This window comes from Pinus tabuliformis, chromosome 2_1 (assembly GCF_031772625.1).
Source record: "Pinus tabuliformis cultivar Carrire ecotype Pingquan chromosome 2_1, CPIR1, whole genome shotgun sequence".
Taxonomy (NCBI): domain Eukaryota; kingdom Viridiplantae; phylum Streptophyta; class Pinopsida; order Pinales; family Pinaceae; genus Pinus; species Pinus tabuliformis.
Window position 1 is genome coordinate 366556776 of NC_142299.1, and position 25797 is coordinate 366582572.

General features: G+C 35.6%; 1 protein-coding gene across 2 annotated transcripts; it reads left to right on the top strand.

Annotated features, from left to right (window-relative positions):
• Positions 1–1567: 1567 nt before the first annotated feature.
• On the top strand, positions 1568–5014 carry LOC149200389 (uncharacterized). Of its 2 annotated transcripts, XM_089402710.1 has the most exons (2): positions 1568–1776; positions 3030–5014. In XM_089402710.1, the coding sequence occupies exon 2, from the start codon at positions 3049–3051 to the stop codon at positions 4297–4299; it is 1251 nt and encodes a 416-aa protein (XP_089258836.1). In that variant the 5' UTR covers positions 1568–1776; positions 3030–3048; the 3' UTR covers positions 4300–5014. The 2 variants fall into 2 exon arrangements, with proteins under 2 accessions (XP_089258836.1, XP_089258835.1); XM_089402709.1 differs by having other exon boundaries at positions 1571–5014.
• Positions 5015–25797: the final 20783 nt, after the last annotated feature.

The following is a 25797-nucleotide window of genomic DNA, read 5'->3' on the forward strand; positions in this document are numbered from 1 at the left end:
TTCAAAGAACTAGGGTAATAACCCAAAATGTAAAGGTATATAAAAAATGAAATTATATTTTTTTACAAATTATAAAAAAGGTTTTTGAATTGGGATAAGAAATTATTTTTGATTATTTTAATTTGAAAAGAAAAAATTAATGAGAAATTTGGTTTTTTATTTTTATCATAATGATATTATAACCATGTTATAAAACGTCTTTAGAATAAATTGGTTTTTTCATCTTTGTTTTGAAGATGAACTAAATTAGATAGTTCAAAACATTTTTTTGACCAATAGCTAATAATGTGATTAAACATATGGAGAAGTTTTGTAAGCATATATGGGGAAAAGAGTTAGATAGAAACAAGTACTATGTTCAAGAATTCAACCCTACGTGTGATCTCCAACAAAAAGAGTACATTGGAGCTACCATTCCTGGAGAGCAAATATTCTTATCGCTCAAATAAGAACTAACTAGCATCAATTACGGTGCTAAAGAGGTCTGTGGTTGAGAAGAGCGGGTGTGTATTTTTTGCACATCTGAGGCAGTGGAATCGGAAAAACAGTTAATTTTGGAATTCCATTTTGGAATGTGATAATTACAAAGACATCAGAGATAGTTACAACAGTGTATTAACATCGATTCCTTGGCATTGTCTTTTCAGTAAAGCCACTGTTAGAGGGTTGGGTCAGCGCATCATTAATTTGAATAATAAAAAGATTGAATTGCAAAAGACAAATGCAGGAAACTACTGGTCCCATAGACTATATCTAATCTCGTGGACGTTAAAATTTTATTCATTCATTCATTAATCCTAAAAACATTCTCATTAAACAAACAAAAATAATTTTTTTTACTAACAAATAATATAATTAATCCCAAAACAAACAAAAATAATTTTTTTTACTAACAAATAATATAATTAATCCCAAAAACATTCTCATGGAGTAATAAAATTTTTGTCAAAAACATTCATTTCGCAATTTCTCCTTATATTTTTTTATAAAACCCTTTACTTGGTTCAAGGAACCTAGATTTTGAGTTCCCAGTTACAGTTCATCAGACATTCCAAACGCCAAAAACAACAGTAGCAAAGAAAATTACAGAGCAAATTTAAAGACTAAACAAAAATATTACAGGGCAGCAGAAAACGAGGGAGGATGAACCCAAGCAAGCAGATTGACCAGTGATATCACTGTTACCCATCCCATCCGTCCATCTAATCTCGTCTTTTCTGCCCTTTTGCGGCTCTGCCATACACAAAATCATACTATATTCACCTCAGCAGAGGCATCAATCTGGATAAAAGGAGAAATTGCGCGTACTGTGATGAATCTGATGAGAGAATTGAAAGTACCATGAAAACAAACATAAAATTAAATTTGGATGGGATGTTTGCTTTGGAATTTGGTGTAATCAAAGGACCCACTTTCTCTCACAGGCAATGGCGTCTGCCCCTGTTCATCTCTTGTCATTATTATCAATGTGTGGAGCTTCACGCCTCCACAGCGGGCCCAACTGAGATTTGTCGCCACCCATTTGCATGCGCATTAGATTTCAACCAAATCCTTTCCTCCTCTGAATCCAATCCTCCCCTGCATGCATACATACATCCATCCTTCCTTACAATATCTTTTTTTCTCCTTACAGAAATCTGTCTCCATAAATGAGAGGTTGTCTCAGGGGTTTTGAAATCAAAGCAGAAAAAAAAGCATACGGTGCTGATATAAATATAGCAATGTTGCTGCTCCTGCTGCTGATAAGACAGACAGACATGAGATTCATGTTGCCAGGTAGGGAGTTCCTGACCATCGGGTTTTCAACTGGGTATCCATATAAAGAGGCATTTGCTATATAATCAAGTGGTGGGATATAGATATTTTTGTCTCTCATGGTCTGTATTGGCAGCTAGAGGGATTGAACTTGAACTTGAAATTTGAAACTGAGACCTCTTGGAACACTACAGGTTCAAGTTTAATATAATTTTACACTGGTGTATTCCAGTCAGTGTTGAGATAATAGGCTTGGCCCTATAAGGAATCCCCATCTGCTGAGCTTGGCATTTTACTGTGTACTGCTGCAGCTTATTGAATTTCTGGCATTTGGGCAATTGTTAATTCTTGGAACACTACAGATCCAAGTTTAATATAGTTCTACACTGGTGTATTCCAGTCACTGTTGAGATAATAGGCTTGGCCCTATAAAGAATCCCCATCTGCTGAGCTCAGCACTTTACTGTGTATTGCTGCAGCTTATTGAATTTCTGGCATTTGGGCAATTGTTCATTCACTGTCTCCAGCTGCAGTTGCTTGAGTTTCTGGCATTTGGGCAATTGTTCATTCATTGTCTCCTGCTGCAGTTGCTTGAGTTTCTGGCATTTGGGCAGTTTTTCATTCACTGTCTCCTGCTGCAGTTGATTGAGTTTCTGGCACTTGGGCAGTCGTTCATTCAGTGTCTCCTGCTGCAGCTTATTGAGTTCTGGCATTTGGGCAATTGTTCTTTTATTGCCTCCTGCTGTAGTTTATTGAGTTCTGACATTGGGGGCAATTGCTCAGTATTGTGTTCTTTCATTTTTTAACTCCAGATATCTGCTGACCATTTTTTTAAGCTTTTGTCCATCATCTCAAGCCAGTCTGGCCCCTTAACTTGCCCTCTGGCCCCTTGACTTGCTCCCAAATTTGAGACATCAAGGTCTTCGATGAGCTTTGGTCCAGTTGGAAAGTGGTTATAGGAGTTTACCATAATTAGATTTCTTTAAATTCTCAGCCTGTATTTTTTTATGGGCTTAACCTGAAGCGGTAAGTCCTAGGAATTTCAGTGCTGCTCTCCGACCAAAATTTAGGTCTTTCATGTGAAAAGAGAAGTTGCAAGTGCAAATTTATTCCTGGGCAGGCAGGCAGAATACTGTTGTTAACTTGTGGGGTTTTGTATTATTCTCTTCTGCTGCCTACTGTATAATATATTCTATTAATACAGTGATCAGGGCTTTTGAAGTTCTAATGGCTTCTTCTGAGCATAATAACATTCAAGTATCTGACAATGACAGATTTCCAGCAGATTCTAGCATGATGAGTCAATCCTCTTCTTCAGCTCTTGCCTCTCACGTGTCAAGTGTCACCAGAAAATCATCATCATCATCATCCTCTCCAGAGAGGAAGTTCAAGAGAAAACAGCAAGAACCAGGCCGGTACTTGGGTGTTAGGAGGAGGCCATGGGGTCGTTACGCTGCAGAGATTCGAGACCCCACTACCAAAGAAAGACATTGGCTCGGCACCTTCGATACAGCCGAAGAAGCAGCCTTGGCTTATGACAGAGCTGCACGATCAATGCGAGGGATTAAGGCCAGAACCAATTTCATGTACGCTGATATGCCCCAGGGTGCCTCCCTGACTAATGACATGTCTCCAGAAGAGATTGAGAGACTGAGGAGCTTGTTGCTGGCTTCTCGGATGAACTGGACAGATCATCAACAACAACAAGGCCAACCAGAGCAAGTTTGCTATAATATCGAAGAGAATTCAAGGGTTTTGCATGATTCATCTTGCTCCATTCCCTTCAATATTGGGTCTCTAAACCCATCTCAATTCATGTCCGTGCCTTGCAATATCTCAGAGCAAAGCAAGGCTGCAATGAATCCCAATTTTGAAGCAGAGAATGCTCTTCTCATGCAGTCTGATAGTGCATGGACCATGTCTAATCTTCTTGACTCTTTTCCCAGGCAAGTGCCCATCAATAACTATTCTGCTCACCAACTTCAACAGTCATCTACCTTTCCTTTGTCCTCCATCCATGGTCCTAACTACAGCCTATTCTCACCTCCACAGGACCAAATCCCCGCACCCATTTCAACCAATATTGACACAAACAACTCCCATCGCCAGATTTATATACCTGATTACCTCCTTTCACCAGCCCACAATTTAAAATCCCAGTCTCCCATGGACACATTTTCTGCACCTTCGGAAGTTTGCAGTCCAGACCGCCATATCAGTTTGCCATCCATGGAACCAGTATCAGCTCCTGTTTCTGAAGTTTGCAGCCCTGCCAATCACGTCCAAACGAACCCTAATTCAGTGCATTCTTCGTTTCCCAGCCTGTATGAAGTTAGTCAAGGACTCTGGGTGGATTCTAATCACCAACCAAATTTTCCAGATTGGGAAGACCAGCACTGTGAATCTCCAATCTCTTGCCCTGGCATAAATTACGATAGTGAATTGAATTCAACAATGCTCCATAGCCCACTGTTTGGATTCATGCCACAAGTTTCTGATTCCTCAATACATGATGTCTTTGATTTGGGATCGTCCCAGTTATAAAAACCAATTTTCCTCCATGCCATATCCAATGGAATCCCAAAACTCTCGTTCAATTGTTTTCTCTTCTTTCTCTTGAGAAAGTATTTCATTTCATTGTGAAATGACTGACATTTTGGGTGGACACCACCCATCATCAAGTCTTTTTGGTCTGCCTCTCATCAGAGACATTTGGTCTGCCTCTGCTCATCTGGGGACACTAGGTTAATGATCCATCTGGTCCACCCATCAGAGACACTAGGTTAATGATCCATCTGGTACACCCATCATCAGATACACTAAAAACACTAGACAAATTGTGTATCTTGATTGCAAACCAACATTTAGAGTGCATGTTCCATTATCAGGAAACACAAACTCTTTTCAATTTCTACATCTACATATATGCATGCATATTATTGCACTTCATTTCAGTTCAGAATGTAATTAGCAACACCTTGTTAATTGGGTTGCTGGCTAGATAAATTATATGGCTTCATATCATATTATATGGGCCTAGTTGTCTGGATATCTTTCAGAGCTTGAGAGCTAGTTTGATCCAATGCCTATAAATTGATTTTGACTTCTGCTTGTGATGTAGTATCTGCACAAAATGCACCATATAGTATTGTCTGAAGTATTTGCAGGCCAAGCTAAGCAGTTGTATATCTCTAGCATGGAAGCTCTATAAATTAAGTGGAGAAGCCAGAAATATAATATCAATGTGCATTCAGTATCAGTACTGAGAATTTTGTTTTGTGCCATGGGTGTTCCTATTCTATTCATTTCTTATGCAATACTTGTTTGTTCTTCATTTGTTTGCAAATAATCTCGGACCTGAACAACCAGTGAAGGATGAATGAACCCAAATGGAAAAACTAGCAGAGAATCACGTAAGAAGTTTAGATTAATTGTGAGAAAATTACATATGCACGTTGTAGTACCAGCATTCCTTCGAGCATTACTTAAGCCATTTACGCCCATTTACACTGGTGACAGCCTCTGCCCATTTCAAGAATACAATCACAGTTAGGAGAAGTTCGAGAGAAATTGATGAAATCATTTCAATAATTGTTTAGAGAATATAATTACAGTTAGAAGTTAGAGAAAAATTGACCAAATCATGTTAATTGGTTCGAAACATCCACAATAATAATCTAATACATTGGTTGGTTTGAAACATCTACAATAATAACCTTAACCATTAGTTAGTTTTAAATTTTGACAGTAATAATCTCACACATCGGTTGGCTTAAACAAAAACTTTACAATTATTGACCCGAGAGGTTGGTTCAAACAAAAACTTTACCATTATTGAGCTCAGAGGTTTCTTCTAAATACCAATGTGATGTTTAAGGACGGATCTCAGTATGATGTGTAAAGATGTTGTTCCATCACCAAAATTGAAATTTTGCAATAATTATACAAAACATTTAAATAATATAAACTTGTAAAAGATTTGCAAGTGAAAAAATTAGATTCCTCTCAACAAAAACTTTACAATTATTGAGCCTCTTTACAATTATTGAGCCGAGAGGCTTCTTCTACATTACCGTGTGATGTGTAAGGACCGTTCTACATTCCAGTGTGATGTGTAAAGACTGATCCCAATATAATGTATAAAGATATTGTTTTATTATCAAAATTAAAATTTTACAATAATTATATAAAACATTTAAATAATATAAACTCGTAAAAAATTTACACGTGAAAAAATTAAAATCCCTCTAAATACATATTAAATCTTTATTTAAAATGAATATATACTAATTTATCTAAATACCATGTTATGAATCTATCTATGTGCTAGTTTATCTAGATGCCACGTTCCAATGTAGTTTCACAACATAATTGAAACCAGCAAACCAGTACACAACTGGACCATTTCATTCTGAGTCTGAATTTGGATTTTGTGATTTTAGCAACTTTGAGCTGTGTGTATAGCCGTATTCTTTGACTGTCAGACCCAAAAATCAGAGAATGATCCATGGGGGTTGCCGGGATGACAGCGAGCCTCCTCCACATATGGTGGTGGTTGTTATTCTGACACGTGCAATATAGCGGTTGGATTTATCTAGATTGTATGGTTTATGGTGTGAAGCGATTTCGACAGGTTTGAAACGTTTTTATAGCTGTTTTGTCAATTGATTTTCGCTGACATGCTGTCTGTTATTTTGTAAAAATAAAAATTTGTGCATATGGGAATGCCCATATGAGGCTTTTTAACCTATCTTTTTGAGGTTAAATTTGTCCAAAATTGGATATGAATTTATATGAATTACAACCTTGATTTGTGAACCATGTACCATCAAGGTCATAGAGTAGAGTTTTCACATAGTGTTGACATGTTAACTATTTAAAACTAATGTCTTAATGGGTTTTGTATAGTTTTTTTTTTTGTGTTATTTGTATATTTAAAAATTAATTTTAAATAATAAAATAATATGATTTAATCGAAACTTCTTTTTAGGATTTGGTTAAATTTTTAAAAATTATAATAATTAGACCGAGTTTAGATAAAAGTAATTATACTTAGTAGTATAGTGTTTTTTTATTTGATCTATGTTGGATTTGACCTTTTGAATTTTATAGTTTACACAATATTTCATAACACACCATCACCAATATTTAATAGTATAATTTAATGAGGTGATTTTGTTAACTTTTTAGTCATTGTTTGAATTTTTTTATGTTTTGGTTTTTTCTAAATATATTTATTTGTGAATTTTGAGCCAAATTTGATAGGGATTTGTTGGAATCACAAATTTAAGTTATAAAATCTATATGATCTAAGTGTTACAGGTTTTTTATATTCATTGCTGATTTTTGAGCCAAATCGGATAAAGATTTGTTTGAATCACAAATTTAAGTTATGAAATCTATATAAGTGTTGCAATTGTAACACTTAGAAGGGAAAATGAAACAATTACGGAGGAGAATCACCCAAATTAGGGTTGATCCTCAAGGAAACATTTATTTCCTTTCTATTTTGAAACCTTGACCCAACCTTATGAAAGTGAGTTTAATAAAGCTATCTGTAGCTTATCATTGCACGCTGAAGGAGACTCTTTATCGGAGTCCGAAGAAGTCGACTCATGAGCTCATTTTAATACACCTAAAGAAGCATTATTATTCATTATCTTTGTGCTTGTCAAAGGAACATGATACATAATAGGAGCCTCATGAGATGTTTGAGGACATGAGGATTGGGCCTTGTCCCCCGAATGGATTTCGTCATTAGATCCTTCATCATCCTTGTCCGAAGCAGAAGTCTCTTTCCCCTCCATATGATGAGGGTTGCAAGGATCCAACTTTTAGATATGGAATTTTGGATGTTCTGTTTCTATTGAGATTTGAATATCAGACAAGAATTATGTAAATGCCCTGTTTGGTGATACAAGTGGCAACAAAAAGTAATATTCGTATAGTCCATAGCTTGGGTCTAGTGAAAATCACCTATTTTTAAATTGATTTGATCTAGCAACCCTTTACTGATATCAATTTCAACACAAATTATGCCATATGTGTATACTCCACACTGCTCATGAGAAGCATTAGTGGCAAGGAAATGACCCAAGAAGTCTTCAATGCTCTGAAAGATTGAGTAGTGCCACAAGTGAGTAGGGATATTAAGAAGACAGAACCATAGTGACAACTTGGTAATAACAATTGTGGAAGGGTCAAAATCTAGAAACCAAGGGGTTATGAATAGTTCGACATTGCCCCAAAACTAGATCCCTTTAGATGAAGCTTTATGATAATCTTTTTATTCCCCAAATAACACAATGAAAAAGCCTTTTGAGCAAAAATTAACCTTGCAATTCTTGGTCCATGAAGAATGGATCCATTGACAAAGATCATCTGTGCAGGGCTAGAAGCCATTAAATCGATAAATTAGGGCTAACTTTGAATAATGTTCGTGTAGATCCTATAGATCTAGGTAAGAGCTTTCTAGGGATAGAACTTCCTCAAAATTTTCGACTAAAAACGACCCAGGGGTCCCTTGGGGTTAATATGCCTTGGGTGGGGTTGAGCATGGACAACATCTTTATAAGAAAAATCTTGAGAGGAGGAAGGCTTAACCCTAACCCCCCCATAAACAAAGAGCCATAAAAATAGTGGCATATTTACCAATGTTATACACTGAGAGAGGGGAATCATCGCCCAACTACTTACCTTTAAAAAGCAAACACTGCATGACAGACGGAATACTCACTCGAATCTACAAGGGAAACTTGAGGCCTTGAACTAGATCTGAGGAACAAACCCTAATGAGCAATGAATGCCCATAGAGAAGCCTCACAAATATTTGATAACAAGTTTGTGATTTTGGCATAGGGTCTCCCAATGACGTGTGGGAAAGGAATGTAGTAGGGGTTCATTGGTCTGTCGCTCTAACTGAACCACTGATTTCCTTCGGTTGGATGGATTCTAATGGAAAATCGCCATAGTTTAAGGCCAAGGGATTGGGTCCTCCAACCCTGCGGTAACAACAATAGTAGCCACGACTGTCTATTGTTTTTGTACCCTTACTTCCTTCCCAACTTTTTTTGCAGTGATTTTTCTCATAGACTTCACACTTTGAGGATCTAAGATAAATTCAATGTATTCTACTTCATGCAAAGATAATTTTAATATATTCTACTTCGTGCAAAGCATGTTTAGTGCCTTTGACACCTATTTTAATTCCTTTGGCCCCATTTTTAATGATTTCAAAAACACTCTTGGCTATGCTTTGAGCAAGATTGCATTGTTCTTTATTCGCGGCCATTGTTAGGGTTTCACATCTTGGTTTGCAAAGCTTCCTTGGTTCAAAAGGTTCAATGAGCCAAACCCAACAGATATGGATTTTCAAATACTCTTTTTATCAAAAAAAATTATGCCAAGCTGAAAAAGATTTAAAAAAATTATATCACATTTTTTAATATAATTTTTCTTATTGATTTTATTTAAAATTTAATTAAAAAAAGAAATTTTATAATTTAAATTATTTGATTTATATAGATGAAATATTTAAAAATATCAAGATATATATATATATATATATATATTTTAAATATACAATTTAAATAACAAAACATTATTGTTGGTTATGCATTATATTCTTTGCATCACTATCCCCATGCATTGTACATTAAGGAGGTTGCAACCATACTTGCTCAAGGGTATGAGGGCAACGCCCCTTAAAAAAATAGATGGTTTTTTTGCATTTGTTTTTTGCACTTTTCAACACATGATTTTTTCCTTTAGTGATATTGTGGCTCAAGATAGTTTTCCCCAATTTTTTCTAGTTTCAGTTAAGGAACTACAATTGGATTTTAATCCATGATAAATGGATTGATGGTTTATCAATGTTGGGGGATATATAATATATTTGTACATAATAATATATTGAAAAATATTGCTAATTTTCAATTTTGGTTTATAAGATAAAATATTTGTGTTGATGTGTGTGTTTTCAATTGCATATTTTATATTTTATAAAAAAATTATTTGTAGCAATTAATTATACAGGGTTAAAACTTTACATTTATTATCAAAGCAAATTTTGCTTCAAAGAGACATTTTTGTAGTTAAGGGGTTTTGCTGAGGACATGGTAGACTTTATTACAAGTGGAGATTTGCAAGATTGATTTTTGTAATTAAAGGAAATGGCCAACAATTCAAAAATATAAATCTATAAATTCAATGGGGACAAGTTTTGAATTATATAAGCTCAAAATTGTATGACTCCATATCATATTATATGAGCCTAATTACTTATATATCTTTCCGAATTTGAAATCTACTTTGATGCAATGCCTATAAATTGATTCTGACTTCTACTTGTGATTTAATATTTGATCAATAAACAACGAATAGTATTGTCAGTGTTCTCTGAAGCATTTGCAGACCAAGATGAGCATTTGTATATCTCTAGCATGGAAGCTCTATAAATTAAGTGGAAAAGCCAAAAATATAATATCAATGCATTCAATATCACTGCTGTGATTTTTTTATTCAGTATCAGTGCTGTGTTTTTTTTGTGTGGCATTTTCCTATCCTATTGTATTCTATTTCATTTCTTATGCAACACTTGTTGATTATTTTGAAAATAATCTCAAACTTGAAAACAATAATCTCAAACTTGAAAACCCAATGAAGGATGAATGAACCTAAATGGAAAAACTTGCAAAAAATCACGTAAGAAGTTTAGATTAATTGCGAGTTAATTACATATGCACATTGGTGGTACCAACATTCCTTTTACCCTTGCTTAACAATTAAGTCAATTTAGACTCGTAATAGCCTGCCCATCTCAATAAATGCTCATTGTTCGGAGAATACATTCACAGTTAAGAGAAGTTTGAGAGAAATTGATAAACCTCATTGTTTGGTTAAACATCCACAATAATAGCCTCACATAACATTGGTTGGTTGAACATCCACAATAATAGTCTCACACATTGGTTGGTTCCCAACAATAATCATCTTACACACATTATTTGGTTCAAAAAATTAACAATAATAATCTCACACAGCATTAGTTAGTTGAACATCCACAATAATAGTCTCACACATTGATTGGTTCCAAACAATAATCATCTTACACAGCATTAGTTGGTTGAACATCCACAATAATAGTCTCACACATTGGTTGGTTCCAAACAATAATCATCTTACACACATGATTTGGTTCAAAAAATTAACAATAATAATCTTACAAATTGTTTGGTTGGAAAAAGTGATGAATCTGAAAAAAGAATTTTCAAATTAACTCTACTCACAAAAACCTTATAATTGTTTAGCTGGATGTTTTGGCCAAGTTCCAATGCATGTTCACGATGTGATTGAAACTAGTAAATCATTACACAACTAGACCATTTCATTCTCTGTCTGAATCTAGATTTTCTGTCTGGGATTTTGGTTTTTTAGCAACTTTGAGTTGTTTCATTCTCTGTCTGAATCTGGATTTTCTGTCTGGGATTTTGGTTTTTTTTTAGCAACTCTGAGTTGTGTGTATAACTGGATTCATTGACTGTCAGACCCAAAAATCAGAGAATGATCGATGGGCCTTTGCTGGGATGACAATGAGCCTCCTTCACATATGGTGTTAGTTGTTATGTTGACACGTGCAATATAGCAGTTTGGTTTATCAATATTTTACGGTGTATGATGTGAAGCCATTTGGACAAGTTTGAAATTTCCTCTGTTTATTGATTTTGGCTGCCATGCGTGCATATGGGAAATGCCCAATTGATATCAATGATGATTATGCGTGGAGAGGAAGGATTTACTCTTATTGATATATGTTTTGTGGTTTTAGTTTTGAGGGTTAATTTAGTTGGTTAAGTTTAGTTGTTGAAGTGTTTTTGTTATTGAGAAGTTATTTGTATGATACTTTCAGAATCAGGTTGTTATTGAGAGGTTATTAGTTCATATCTCTCGATACTCTAAGAATCAGGATTTGAATTGATCTTTTGACATTCTAAGAATCAGGATTTGAATTGATCTTTTCAAGTAGATCTGTCTGATATAAATATTTTGTGGACTTAGCTACTATATATATATATATGTTTTTTAAGTTTTGTAGTCAAATTTATCTGAAATTTGATAGGAATTTGTTGATATCATAAATTTGATTTGGGAACTCTACATAATTGGAGTGTTTTGGATATTTTCAGAGTCATTTATACATTCAAAGTAGAATTTTAAATAACAAAAAAAAAATGATTTGACAAAAAATTGTTTCATTAGATTCTGGTCAAAAACTCCATGATTTGACAAAAAAATTGTTTCATTAGATTTTAGTCAAAAACTCCAAAACCTACAATAATTAAACAATTTCCAAGTAAAATTAGATTTAAAAACAATTATAATTAATGGTATTCCTTAATGAGGTTATTTTTTTTTTAATCAAAGTTCACTTTTTCTATGTTTTGGTTCATTAAAAATATATTTATTGATAAATTTTGAACCAAATCGGATAGTGATTAGTTAGAATCACAAGTTAAGTAATCAACCTAATCTAAATGTCACTGGATTTAGATTTGTAGGGTGTCAAATCTAGTCATGCATTCAAATATACATTTTATAAAACAAAAAACAAGATTTTACTAAATTTTTTTTTACTACAAAGCTAGAAAAAGATGTCTTGGAAGATTGACCTTGCATTTTTTTAAATACTTTTTCGTATTGATTTTAATTAAAATCTAATTAAGAATGAGAAAAATCACAATTTAAATATATATATATATAAATATATATATATATATATATATATATATATATATATATATATATAATTTAAGATGTTCAATTTATTTTTATATTGAAAAAAAAAATTAAATAGTGTAACACTATTATTGGGTATGTGTTAAATTCTTTGCATGACTATATCCATGCATTGTATATTGTATTGGATGCAACCCCATCTGCATGAGGGTACAAGGGCAGTGGCTCTGAAAAAAATAGACGGTTTTTTGCATCCATTTTTTTGCGATTTTCAATATGGTTTTTACCTTTAGTGATTTTGTGTTGCATGGTGGTTTTTCCCATATTTGTGTACTTTTAAGGAACTGTTATCATAACAAAAATCATTTTTGTAATTTTTATAAAACGCTGACCGCTGCGTTGTAAGCATTTAAGGTTGTAATAAACATGTTAATACTCCTAGCAGTGTTTCAGGATCTGATATAGTTGGAAAACGAATATTGCTGACAACGAGGATATCACTATTTTCTAATTTTTCTAACAAGTCAATTGTCAGCGATTAAGTTATTTTTTAATATTTAAAGTGATGACTGTGCTGACCACATTAGCATCGGTATTTTGTGTTCTAGATCTTTGGGGGAGCCCCCCAAGATAAAAAAAAATTGAAATGGATCTCAGGGTAGAGGCCCCCAAGATCTGAAAAATTGGAATGCTAGAAGAAAATAGGAGAACACACAATAACAAAATCACACAATCTTTTATTTTATTTTATTAAAACATATAATAATTGTAAATGCTACATTGTGGTGGACAATTTGTCATTTTACAAAATGCGACTTGTTACTTATAACCTTTTTGGTTACAATACCACAGGTAAATTCCATGTGTGGGTAAATACTATGGGTGAATGAATACCATGGGTGGATGTCACTTACAATACCATGGGTAAATTCCATGAGTGGATAAATAACATGGGGTGATGAATACCAAGGGTTGATGCCACTTACAATACAATGGGTGAATGAATGTCATGGGTGGATGCCACTTACAATATCATAGGTAAATTCCATGGGTGGATAAATACCATGGATGGATGAATACCATGGGTGGATGCCATTTTCCATACGGATCATTCCTCCATCCTTAAGAAGCAATGGTCCCCATTGTGTGAAGTTCTCTCCTGAAAAGCGTTTGTTGAATATGCAGAGCCACTAAAGAGAAGGGTTTTGTGTGGTTGACCCATAACCGTGATGAACAAAGATCGAATGATAGAGATACCCTTTAATGCTTGAGATCAACTGTGATACTGATAGTGTGCGTCCTAGCAAATGGGCTTCAATGAAGTGTGGGTTTGTGGATGCCCCATAACCATGAGGAATGGAGATCCGAGGATAGCGATACCCTATAATTCTTGTGGCCAACTGTGATACTAGCAGTGTGTGACCTAGCAAATGGACTTTGATGAAATGTGGTTTTGTGGATTACCTATAACCATGAAAAACGAAGATCCGAGGATAGAGACACTCTATAATACTTGTGACCAACTGTGATACTAGTAGTGTGCGACCTAGCAAATGGACTTCGATCACATGGATTTTGTGTGGATGACCCATAACCGTGATGTTGACTGTTGATGAAGTAGAAAGTGCCTACATAGCCTGGGGTGGGAGGGCACGTCTCCAAAGAACCCAAGCCAGATGTTGCAATTCTGAAACTGATGAATGTGAAGTAGGTGCCTACTAAAGCGGGGTGGAAGGGAACTTCTCCAAACAAAACCCGCTCTGAATGCTGCTCCAGATTTAAAATGGACATAACTCAATCAATATAACTTAGAATATTTATTATAACCTATTTTTGGAAATAAAATAATCATTCTGCATCTTGTTATGTGATTGAAACCCCTACCTGAACACTTTGAAAACTCAAAATCGTGCTGCGACTATCTCGCCGTCACAAAAATTCTGAAAAGTAGTTGATTGTAAATCAACAATATATCCCTCATCCGAACTCCAATTCGACCAATTTATTTTTTGGAATTGGGCGATTTTTCGAGAGGAGTTTAGATATATAATCATTTTTTTGAAATTATTCTCAAAAACTGCAAAAAATGATAGGAGATTCACTGTGCACGAATTGCTGTCAGAAAAATTTCTGCAACATAGCTAATTTTAAATCAATGATATCTCCCTCATTCGGATCTGATTCGACCAATTTTTTTTTTCAATTTGGGTTTTTTTCGCAAGGAATCTAGACATGTTATTTGTTTTTGTAAATTTTACACCAAAAGTTTCAGATATGATATATAAACTCACAAAAAAATCTTGCAAAAAAAATGAGAAAAAAGAAAAATGCTTCCCGCTTTGCCCAAGAAAGTGCTCTATGGATGTCGTAGCACGTGCCTAAAGTTTTTTGAATATTTCTGCAAAAATTTGAAATTGAAATATGCATCAAACCCTCATTCCCATGGAATTGTAACATGAATCTAATACCACTGGTCCAGGTCTTGGGGGGAGCCCCCCAAGATCAAAATAATTGAAATGGATCTTGGGGGGAGGCCCCCAAGATCTGAAAATTTGAAATACAAGAAGAAAATAGGAGAACACACAATAACAATACCACAATGTTTTTTTTATAATTAAAATAGATAATAATTGTAAATTCTACATTGTGTTGGACAATCCGTCCTTTTACATAATGCGACTTGTTACTTATAGCCTTTTTTGGTTACAATACCACAGGTAACTTCCATGGGTGGGTAACTACCATGGGTGAATGAATACCATTGGTGGATGTCACTTACAATACCATGGGAGGATGAATACCAAGGGTCGATGCCACTTACAATACCATGGGTGGATGCCACTTACAATATCATGGGTAAATTCCATGGGTGGATAAATACTGGATGAATACCATGTGTGGATGCCATTTTCCATTCGGATCATTTTGAGCGCATATGTCTATGTTATGATCGGAAAGGTAAGGTATGAATTTGATCGTGCTTACCTTATGTAATGATTAAAGGTGCCATGTAATCAATTTCATGTAATTATTGATCATGATTTACACTTGTGATCAAACATGATGTTAAGTTTAACTTGACGCATGTGGGTTCACCGTATCGTACACCTCATATCCTGTAAGAAGTTATATTGGTAAGTTATCCGAGTTTTCCACTTGGAAATTAAAACTATTTCCACTGTAGGGACACAACATTGAATCTCATGGATAGTACCAACCAGAATGGGAAAGGGAGGCGTCTTAGACCGAATTGAACCTAAAGAGCCGAAGCTATTGAATGTCTATATTGATCTCCTATATTTGTTATAGTAGGTAGGGTGGAGTCAACTCCTCTATTGGTGTTCCGATTACCATGATTTGGTAGCTCAATCATTTGCAACAGGTTTCGATGGGAGCCATGTAGAAGTCGGTGGTCTAACATTTGAAGTCACAGAGCACACAGTTGCCGAAGCCACAACTTTTCCCATGGATGGTGATAGAGTTTTTCATAGCCATATTCTAGTAGGCATAGAAGTTCCATTTTTCTTCAAGGAAGAGCACAGAGTCGAAAATTGGAAGGTCGGGGTTCGAAAAGACAAGCTACAAGAAAAATGGTATGCTCCCCTGCAACTTTGCCAACAATATTTTACTTGCGAGGTTCATTATAATAGGATCAATTTGTATCATTTTTACTTCTTAGCACATTTCGATGGGCATATTAAGATTAATCCCTGCTTCTACTTGCTGGAAAGCCTCAAGCATTGGTTGCTAGGTACAGGGCTAGGGTTAACTCTTCTTCACATTTTATTTAACATAAGGCACTGATAAATTTTTTGATAGAAATCCAATTGATTGAGCTTGGTAGGACCTAGAAACATTTCCCTTTCTGGGGAGGGTTTCAGCCTCAACCTACCAGAAGGAAAGGAGGCAGACTCCAAACTATCAAGTGAATGAATAAGACTCAGACTCAAGTTCCTGTTCGAACTCTCATCACGTATGAAAATTCGGAAGCCCCATTTGCCTCAGTTGCCCCAAAAAATCCCAAGGTCTATCAAAGGAAGAGTGCTCGGCTTCACAAGCCAGAGCCTACATCATTGAGAAGCCTAGAAGTTGACATTGGCTCCACTACTTTTTCAACTTTACCCTTAGAGAACACCCCTACAGACACAACTATTCCTGAAGATTTAAAGGGAAAGAAGCCAATAACAGAGGAAAGGGAACCAACACCTGAGATTATCAGATTGGGTAATAGGGACACTAAGACAATAAACAAGATATGATATAAAATCAAGCTTAGAAGCAACCCATATTTAGCTAAATAGTCATTGACATAGATGATGTGCCTCTGAAAGACTTAATCATCAATGAGAAACCTGCAAAGTCTAAGAGAAGGTCTATAGAGTTTGAGAATAAGCCCACAAGCCCTAATAAGAAAGGAAATAAACAGGTTTCCAAAGAAAAGCCCATGGAGACTAGAAAGAACAAGAAGCATGTAGAAATTCCCACCTGTAGATCACCTGATAATGCAATAGACTAAAGCAAAATACTTGATCTACTTCTACAACCAATTTAGTGGAAGCTTAATCGAACACGAGCAACATCAATAAGAACACATATAACTGATAAGAAGGAATCAATCACACATAACACAGAAGATATAACCTAGGGAAAGCACCAACCTAAAACCCCATCTCTGTATTATCATACAAGTGGAAATATAACTAGTATTACAAAAAGAATCAGCTCAAAAGCTATTTTGCTCTCTCTGCAATACCTCTGCTACCCATAGATAGTCGAAGGCCTCTATCTAACCTCTGGTCTGCCCTCAAAGCCTCCTATTTCTTTTCGCAATTTTGATTGGGGTCCAATGTAGCCACTTGTGTGAATTGGCCTCTTCACACACTCACTAACCTCTGATCCAACTACGCGGTCCCGAAGGTGATAAATCATCATCATGGATGAGCTTCCTTTATAGGAAAAATATTCATCCAATTGATAGTACATTATCCCTTCTCTGATCTCAACTGGGTCTCTGTCTGAACTGACATGCATGAGTTATCCATGAGTGAATACTCAGTTATTTGAAATACAGTAGTTACATGCATGCAAGCATTAACTAACTGAACTCTCATTAATTTAACAAACTGTTAAATTAATCTAACTAGACTTGACTCAGTTAACTGAGCCAACTAATTACAACTCAATATTACAACTCATCCTTATCTCTTTAACTGATGGATAAATTCCTCAATTAATAGATAAATTGTTGCATGTCCTCACATAGACTTCAAGTTTGATTTTCCTTAACTAATTAACTCAAGATGAATTAATTAATTAATTTACAAATTGTTGTTAATAACAAATTCGAATTTTACTTCCTATTTTTAGTCCAGGGATTGACTAAAATAGGAATCCATCCTGAACTGCTAAAAATAGAATGCTATTTTTAGCACTTCCATTTTTAGCATTTCTTGTTGCCATTTTCAACACTCCCTCTCAACAAGAAAGGTTTCCTCTCGAACTCGATCCTGTACCTTCGGAATGTTCTGCATGCAACACTTCTACCAAGTGTGATTGCTCCAACAACTGTCGGAACAAAAAAAACTCCCAACTGGCCTCTCTGTTGGGCTAGAAACATACTCTGATGCTGAAGCTCTACCTGCTGCTGACAAGTGCTCCCTCTCTGACCTCTGCACTACTGCAACATATCCATGCATCTCGCACCGTTACACACCTCTTTGTGCCATCCTGCACTGGTGCAACACACTTGTGCCTCTCGCATTACTGTAGCCTGCTAGCTCTGCGCTGTCTTGGGATTCCTACACTATAGCTCTCTCTGTCGCTCCATCCGCATCTGTTTCTACCCAATCAGTCAGTCCTGCTACTCCTCATCGGGGCTCCTGTAGCAAATTCAAATCAAAGAGGTTGGGTACCTCAATGATCCTGCCCCTCCTCCTTGGGATGATCACTCCACACCGCCCCACCTCCTACCTGGAGGTATGGCTGCATGTAATCCCTCTGCCCACCTAGCTCGAAGTTTCCCGCTACTGGAGGTCTCTGCATGAGCAGATGTCTCTACTCGATCTCCTCTCAGCTTCTCCTGTTGTGGCTGCTCCATAACCTCCTGAAGCTGCTACACCAATCGTGGCTCCTCCACAATTGTATAAGACTTCTTCTGGCACTGCATGTTGAGAGGTAATATACTCTCCCTCTCAACCACCAAGTCTCCATCAGTTGCTTTGCTGCTCAAGGCTTTGCATGCATCTTGAACCTCAAGAGCCTACAAGTTCTTGACCCGTGAACCGATATGCTTCACCTGTCTAGTGATGATGTGTCTAAGGAAAACCTTTCCCTTACTGAAGACTACATCATAGCCTCTGTCTTCCAGCATCGCGATAGACACCAAGTTTCTCTTCATTCCAGGTACATACCTGACATCGATCAAGGTAAGGCGAGCTCCATGCTGCATCTGAAAAATAACCGTGCCTACACCTGAGACATTGTACTTTTCATCATTACCCATCGCTATGAGTATCTGGAGATCTTTCTCCTCCAAAGTACTGAACAAACTCTTTTCGCCGGTCATGTGGAAAGAAGCTCCACTGTCAAGAAACCAACCACTTCCCACCATCATGAAATTTTCTAGAAAAAGAGCTGATTTTAAATCAACGATATCTCCCTCATCCGAACTCCAATTCAACCGATTTTTTTTTGTTGAATTTGGCTATTTTTCCGCAAGGAATCTAAATCTGCTCTTTGTTTCTGAAAATTTTGTATAGAAATTTTCAAATCTTCTCTGCAAACTCTTGGCCCAAAGCTCAAAACTTTGAAATCTCCTCTTAGTGTACTATTCTCTCCTTTGATCACCTTTGCTCCGATACCATGTAGAACTTTTTCTACAAAACCTCGCTCTGATACCATGTAGAAATTCCCACCTGTAGATCACCTGATAATGCAATAGACTAAAGAAAAATACTTGATCTACTTCTACAACCAATTTAACAGAAGCTTAATCGAACATGAGCAACATCAATAAGAACACATATAACTGATAACAAGGAATCAATCACACATAACACAAAATATATAACCCAGGGAAAGCACCAGCCTAAAACCCCATATCTATATTATCATACAAGTGGAAATATAACCAATATTACAAAAAGAATCAACTCAAAAGCTATCCTGCTCTCTCTGCAATACCTCCGCTTCTCATAGACAGTCAAAGGCCTCTATCTAACCTCTAGTCTGCCCTCCAAGCCTCCTATTTCTTTGCGCAATTTTGATAGGGGTCCAGTGCAACCGTTTGTGTGAATTGGCCTCTTCACACACTCACTAACCTATGATACAACTACGCAGTCCTGAAGGAGATAAATCCTCATGGATGAACTTCCTTTATAGGAAAAATATTCATCCAACTGATAGTACACTGTCCCTTCTCTGATCTCAACTGGGTCTCTAACTAAACTGACATGCATGAGTTATCCATGACTGAATATTCAGTTATCTGAAATACAGTAGTTACATGCATGCAAGCATTAACTAACTTAACTCTCATTAATTTAACAAACTATTAAATTAATCTAACTAGAATTGACTCAGTTAATTGAGCCAACTAATTACAACCCATCCTTATCTCTTTAACTGATGGATAAATTCCTCAATTAATAGATAAACTATTGCATGTCCTCACATTGACTTCAAGTTTGATTTTCCCTAATTAATTAACTCAAGATGAATGAATTAATTAATTTACAAATTGTTGTTAATATCAAATTCGAATTTTACTTCCTATTTTTAGTCCAGGGACTGACTAAAATAGGAATCCATCCTGAACTATTAAAAATAGAATGCTATTTTTATCACTTCCATTTTTCATTCCCTATTGCCCAATCCAACACTGGTACTCAGACTGCTATTTTTAGTAGTGCTATTTTTAGCATTTCTTGTTTCCATTTTCAACAAAGCAAATATTAGACAAGTTGGATGTGTTACTCGAAGCTACCAGTACCCTTAGCTAATATGCCAGGGTATTAAAACCATTTTTGTCCACTTGTTTAAATCAAAATCTTAGTTTTCTCATTTCGTTGACAATCAACCTACCAATTATGGATAAAGTATGAAAGTCAAGAGAGCTAACAATGCCCTTGTCAATGTTTTTTAAAAACTTGACAGTGTGTTTATTGGCTATATTGAACAAACTATGCACACTGATTAGTAAACGAAACCTATAGGAAAATTCCGACAACATGCCCATTAGCGATATTTTCTAAAATTAAATAGAGACGATGAATCTTTGTGGTTAGCGATATTCGAAAGGATTGACCTCCCGGTTGTCAATGATATCTCATATCAAAAAATCAGTAATGCTGACAACCTGCCTGTCAACGATTTTTCCAGAAAATCACAGAGTAGCAAAAGACAACCAGGGGTAGTTTTGATGAAGTAGACAGAGGGGCCTGTTTTGTTGAAACAACGATGATAATCTATAGAGTGACCTGTTCTATTTTCCATATAGACAGTTGACCAGATCACTTTATTTTTGCCTAGATTTTAGTAGATTTGCCTACAGTTTTTCTAGGATTCATTAGATATTTTCTAGGTTTATCTTTTTCATGCATGAACTTAAAATATATTTTAAAATATCTTAGTATTGTAATTATGAGGATTCTATTATTTTTCAAATTGTTATGTGAAACTCTATAAAGACAATTTATGAATAATGAAACAAGATTCAGAATCATTTGAAAAATTACTTGTAGTTTGGATATGTTTGAGCAATATTAAATGTATTTGTAGTGTTTGATGAGAAGCTGGTATAAAGGTCATGTGTTTCATTTCCATGTCAGTGTTTCTCTGTTATTAATTGTCTCTTTCATGTTTGAAATGTTAGTTTAATGAGATTGAATTTCATTTGATGCTTCTCTAAAAAATTATCAATCATTAAATACTTGTTGTTCTCAGCTCTTATAAGCTATGTTTTCTCCTAGTTCATCTTTCTTCGAAATCTCCAAAATTGTTAAAGGACGTGTTACTCCCATGATTTATGCAATTTTATCATTAGATCTATGATTTCATTTGGTTGATAGCTTGAGTCCATGCCCAATGGTAGGTTTTGAGGATCATCCAACCATCTTATACCTAAACCCAAATCTGGCCACCTGAACTCAATTGCGAAAACCTTCTACTACAATGACCATAGAGTATTTGAGTTTTATGGAGAGATCCCCCTTCGGGTTGAAGGGACAACTTTCAACCTAAAAGGGGTTTGAGGTTAATTTAGGGTTTCTCCCCGCAGCTAGGGATTTCTCTAAATGGTAACAGGAACTATGATTGGATTCCAATCCATGACAAATGAATTGATGGTTTATGAATGTTGTTATATATATATATATATATATATATATATATATATATATATATATATATATATATATATATTATTGTAATATTGTACAAAAGAATATACTGAAAAATGGTGTTGGTTTTCCAGTTTTGGTTTATATGATAAAATATGTATTAATGTGTGTGTTTTTAATTACATCTTTTATATTTTATTAAGAATGTGTTTGAAACAATGAACACTTTTGTAATTAGGGGGTTTTGATTGATCATGTGCTAAAATTTATTACAAGTGGAGATTTAGAGAATTGATTCTTATGGTAAAAGGAAATGGCAGGTAGTTCAAAGATAAAGATCAATAAATTCAATGGATAGAGTTTTGAGTTGTGGAAGATCAAAATGGAAGATATGGTGGTGAACAAAGATTAATAGATTGTTATATATCTATGTACTACACCAACATGGATGTTGACAGAAGATTTGACTAAGTTGGATCGAAAGGAAAAGAGCACAATATGGTTGTGTCTCTCAAGTTCATTATTATTAAATTTTTCAAGAGAAGCTACAATGAAGACATTATGGAATAAGATAAGGATTTTGTCTCAGTGTAAGTCCCTAGGGAACAAATTGTTCCTATAGAAAAATTTGTATAACTTGAAGATGAGGATGGGGATTCTGTAACAATGTCGGGTTAAAAGTTCATGCAATAAATTTAATAAAGGAAAAGTAAGAGCAAAGTCATGGGACATGTATTCCAAGATGAATGTTTGGAAAAACGTCGTAATGGGTGTTCATTTCGTTTATTATGGCTAAGGAAATTGGCAAAGACATTGAAAAGTTAAAAATAAATTAATTGGCCTTTTATTTATGAAAATAAAAGAAAATAGGAGAAAAGGGAGATGAAAAGTCACAGGTTTGCATGAGAGGAAAATTGAAGGAAAAATAGATGAAAATGAAGAAAATGGAGGCGTCAATAATAAAACAGTTTTTGAGGATCCTTTCACATATATGTTGGTTTAGATTTTGTCAGTTCATTTTTGGATCTCTCTCTATTCTCTCATACTCTTGCACACTTAGATAATTCTTGGAGCACTCTAGCATTGGAGAAAGGAAGACAAAGGAAGGACAAGGAAGCAAAGGAAAGCAAGGAAAAAGCAAGGAAAAGTTGGATCAAGCAACTTCAGTAGGAAGACTTGCAGGTAATAGGTTGCATGTCTGATTTCCTAGTTGGTTTGTGAATGCATGGTACATGCATGTATGTATTTGGTTCTCTTGCTATCATTGGCATGGGTTTTGTTGGGTGTGACAATGTTTTAAGCCTTTCCTTTCCATTTTAGGATAGTCATGGTGTAACGTGGTTCTTCTATTTGGTTGAGCTTTGGATAGCCAGATGGTTTTGGAATTGGGTGAGGTGGTCTCAGGAAAATTCCCAAGGGTTGGGGGTGGAGGTGGTTTAATCTCAGGGAAGCCCTCAATAGGTGGGTGGAGACATGCATATTCCTCAAGGTAACAATGAAGAAATTTTTAGGCATCTAATATTTTTTTGGGCTTAATGATCTCTTGACTAGTTTTGGTAGGATCGCGGTAACCTGAGGGTGGAGGTGGTTTAATCTTTGGGAAGCCCTGGTTGTTTGTATTTTGGTTTGCTTATGTGGTTTAACCTTATGGGAAGCCCTGACCATTTTTGGCAGGATTGCGGGAGCATGAGAGTGGAGGTGATTTAATCTCCGGGAAGCCCTAGTTGTTTATGTCTTGAGTCCCACATTCATGCTTGGAATATGGCATGGGGGTGATTGGCTAAAAGAAATATTTGGTTAAAATCAATCTATGATCAGGTGGTACGTGGAAGTCCCTGATTTGGTTGGATTTTTCATACTCTTTTATTATTGCATTTCATGAGTACTTTTACTTGCTATTATGTGGCTTTGATGGCTGTTCTACCATGGTTATCATTATGGTTATATGATGGTTATAAGAATGGTTCCATAACAGGTTATAGATATGACACTTGATATGTTTTGATTAGTTGATGAATGGTTATTAAATGCATGAGCTAAATTTTTTTATTGTAGCTATTATGAGAGGGAATTATACCTTCTTGACGATTCTCAGATAAGTATCAGACCCCTATGCTCAGATATGCATTCATGACTTGTAGATTACATATTCTCATTATGTTTGACGAAATGTTTTTCATGGTTAGGCCTAGTTAGGTCAATTATTTGATCAAGTTTTGTATAAATGGATTTGTTTTGAAGTTATTTATCATTATGGAAAGTCTCACTGAGTTCTGGTAAGTGGTCTAGAGGCTAGCCCGAAATGGTGGCTCAGAATCTGGGACTGCACCCTCTAAACTAAAGAATTTGGGTCACAACGGCACCCTAGTAGGATTATGCATGTGGTTGGAGGCCCTTAACCGAATGGAGGCCTTATCATTCATGTGGTTGGGAGTCCAGACCACTAAAAAAATATTCCATCACAGATTTTGGGTATTGGGAGTGGTTGTTTAGCTCCTGGGTGTCGTGTAGTTCCTGAGGAAGGTCAATAAAGTTTCAGTTTGTCAAATCCACTTCCTTAACTATACTTGGGAGGTTGGGTCATGTCATAGTAGCCCTCAATTGATGTGTACCCCAACAAGCTGGAGAAACTAGGTAAATGTGGGAGGAGGCATTACAAATTGGTATCAGAGCATGATTAATTCTTGGAATAGATGGGTGGAATGTGTTTGTTATTCATGCATGTCATTGTTATGCATGATTTCATTATATCTTGTTAGTTTTATCATGAATGATGTTAATATATTGACGTGATTATGTATATACATGTATCGTGCTAATCTGGTTGATCTTACTGATGAGATATCCTCCCCTGAACTTTACTGAGGTATGTTGATTATGTTTATATTTGGTTATCTAACATGGTATGTTTGCAAGAAGAAGAAGATCAAAGATGACTAGAAAAATGGTGGATTATAGTTCACGAGACTCTCCTTATAGATCATACGAGCAACACATAAATGGATACTCTCCTAACATAGAAGACACCTTGAGAAGTTTAAAGGTAGAGATAAAAGTTGCAAGGCGGATAATGATAGAATCATGCTGTCACGGGAAAGGATTTCCATGACACAGGAAAAAAAGAAGAGGTTATTTAGTGATCCTTAAGAGTTTATCATATTTTTAGAGACACGGACAACCAAAAATCAGTTATGGACAAGAGGACAGGACTAATGGGGCATATGGTAGAAGGTCTCATGGTGGGCACAGGTCGGACATTGATGACATAGTCATATATGGTAGGTTTTTGGATACACCTTACATGAGAGGAAGTGGTTATGAGTTATACTCTAGTTCTAGTTCAGACAAGTATCATGGTCATCATGGCTATCATCCTTATATATGAGTGACAGGGGATATTTGTTAGATGAGTTCAAAAGGCCAAAACAACTACATTTGATGGAGAGTTGAAGAAGCTGAAAGATGCAGAGGCATGGTTGCTTGGAATGAAGAAGTTATTTGAGTTACATGACTATACAGAGAACATGGAGGTCAAGATAGCTATTTTTAGCCTCAAAGGGAAATAAAACATTTGGTGGGAATATGTGAAGTGTGTCAGAGACATTAGGACAAAAGAGTTGAGTTGGCATGAATTTAAGAGACTCTTCACGAAGAAATACTTGTCAGATAGGTACTATGGTAGAAAAGCCAAAGAGTTCTATGAGTTGAAGATGGGATCTATGACATATGAGGAGTACACAACTAATTTCCTAGAGTTGTCAAGGTATGTCCTTATCTTTAGGATGAGAAGATAGAAGTTTAGAGATTTATCATTGGACTTCCATTAGCACTAAGGATCAAATTGAGTATGATGAACCTTGGTCATTGGAAAAAGTCATTGGAAAGTTGAAGCACTATTATGAGAAATCGAAGCGTAAGATTGATTCTAAGTAGGGTCGAATGATAATACTAAGGCAAATTGTCCATCGAA

Coding starts and splice junctions, on each gene's coding strand:
- LOC149200389 (XM_089402709.1), top strand. CDS start 2,983: ATGGCTTCTTCTGAGCATAATAACATTCAAGTATCTGACAATGACAGA.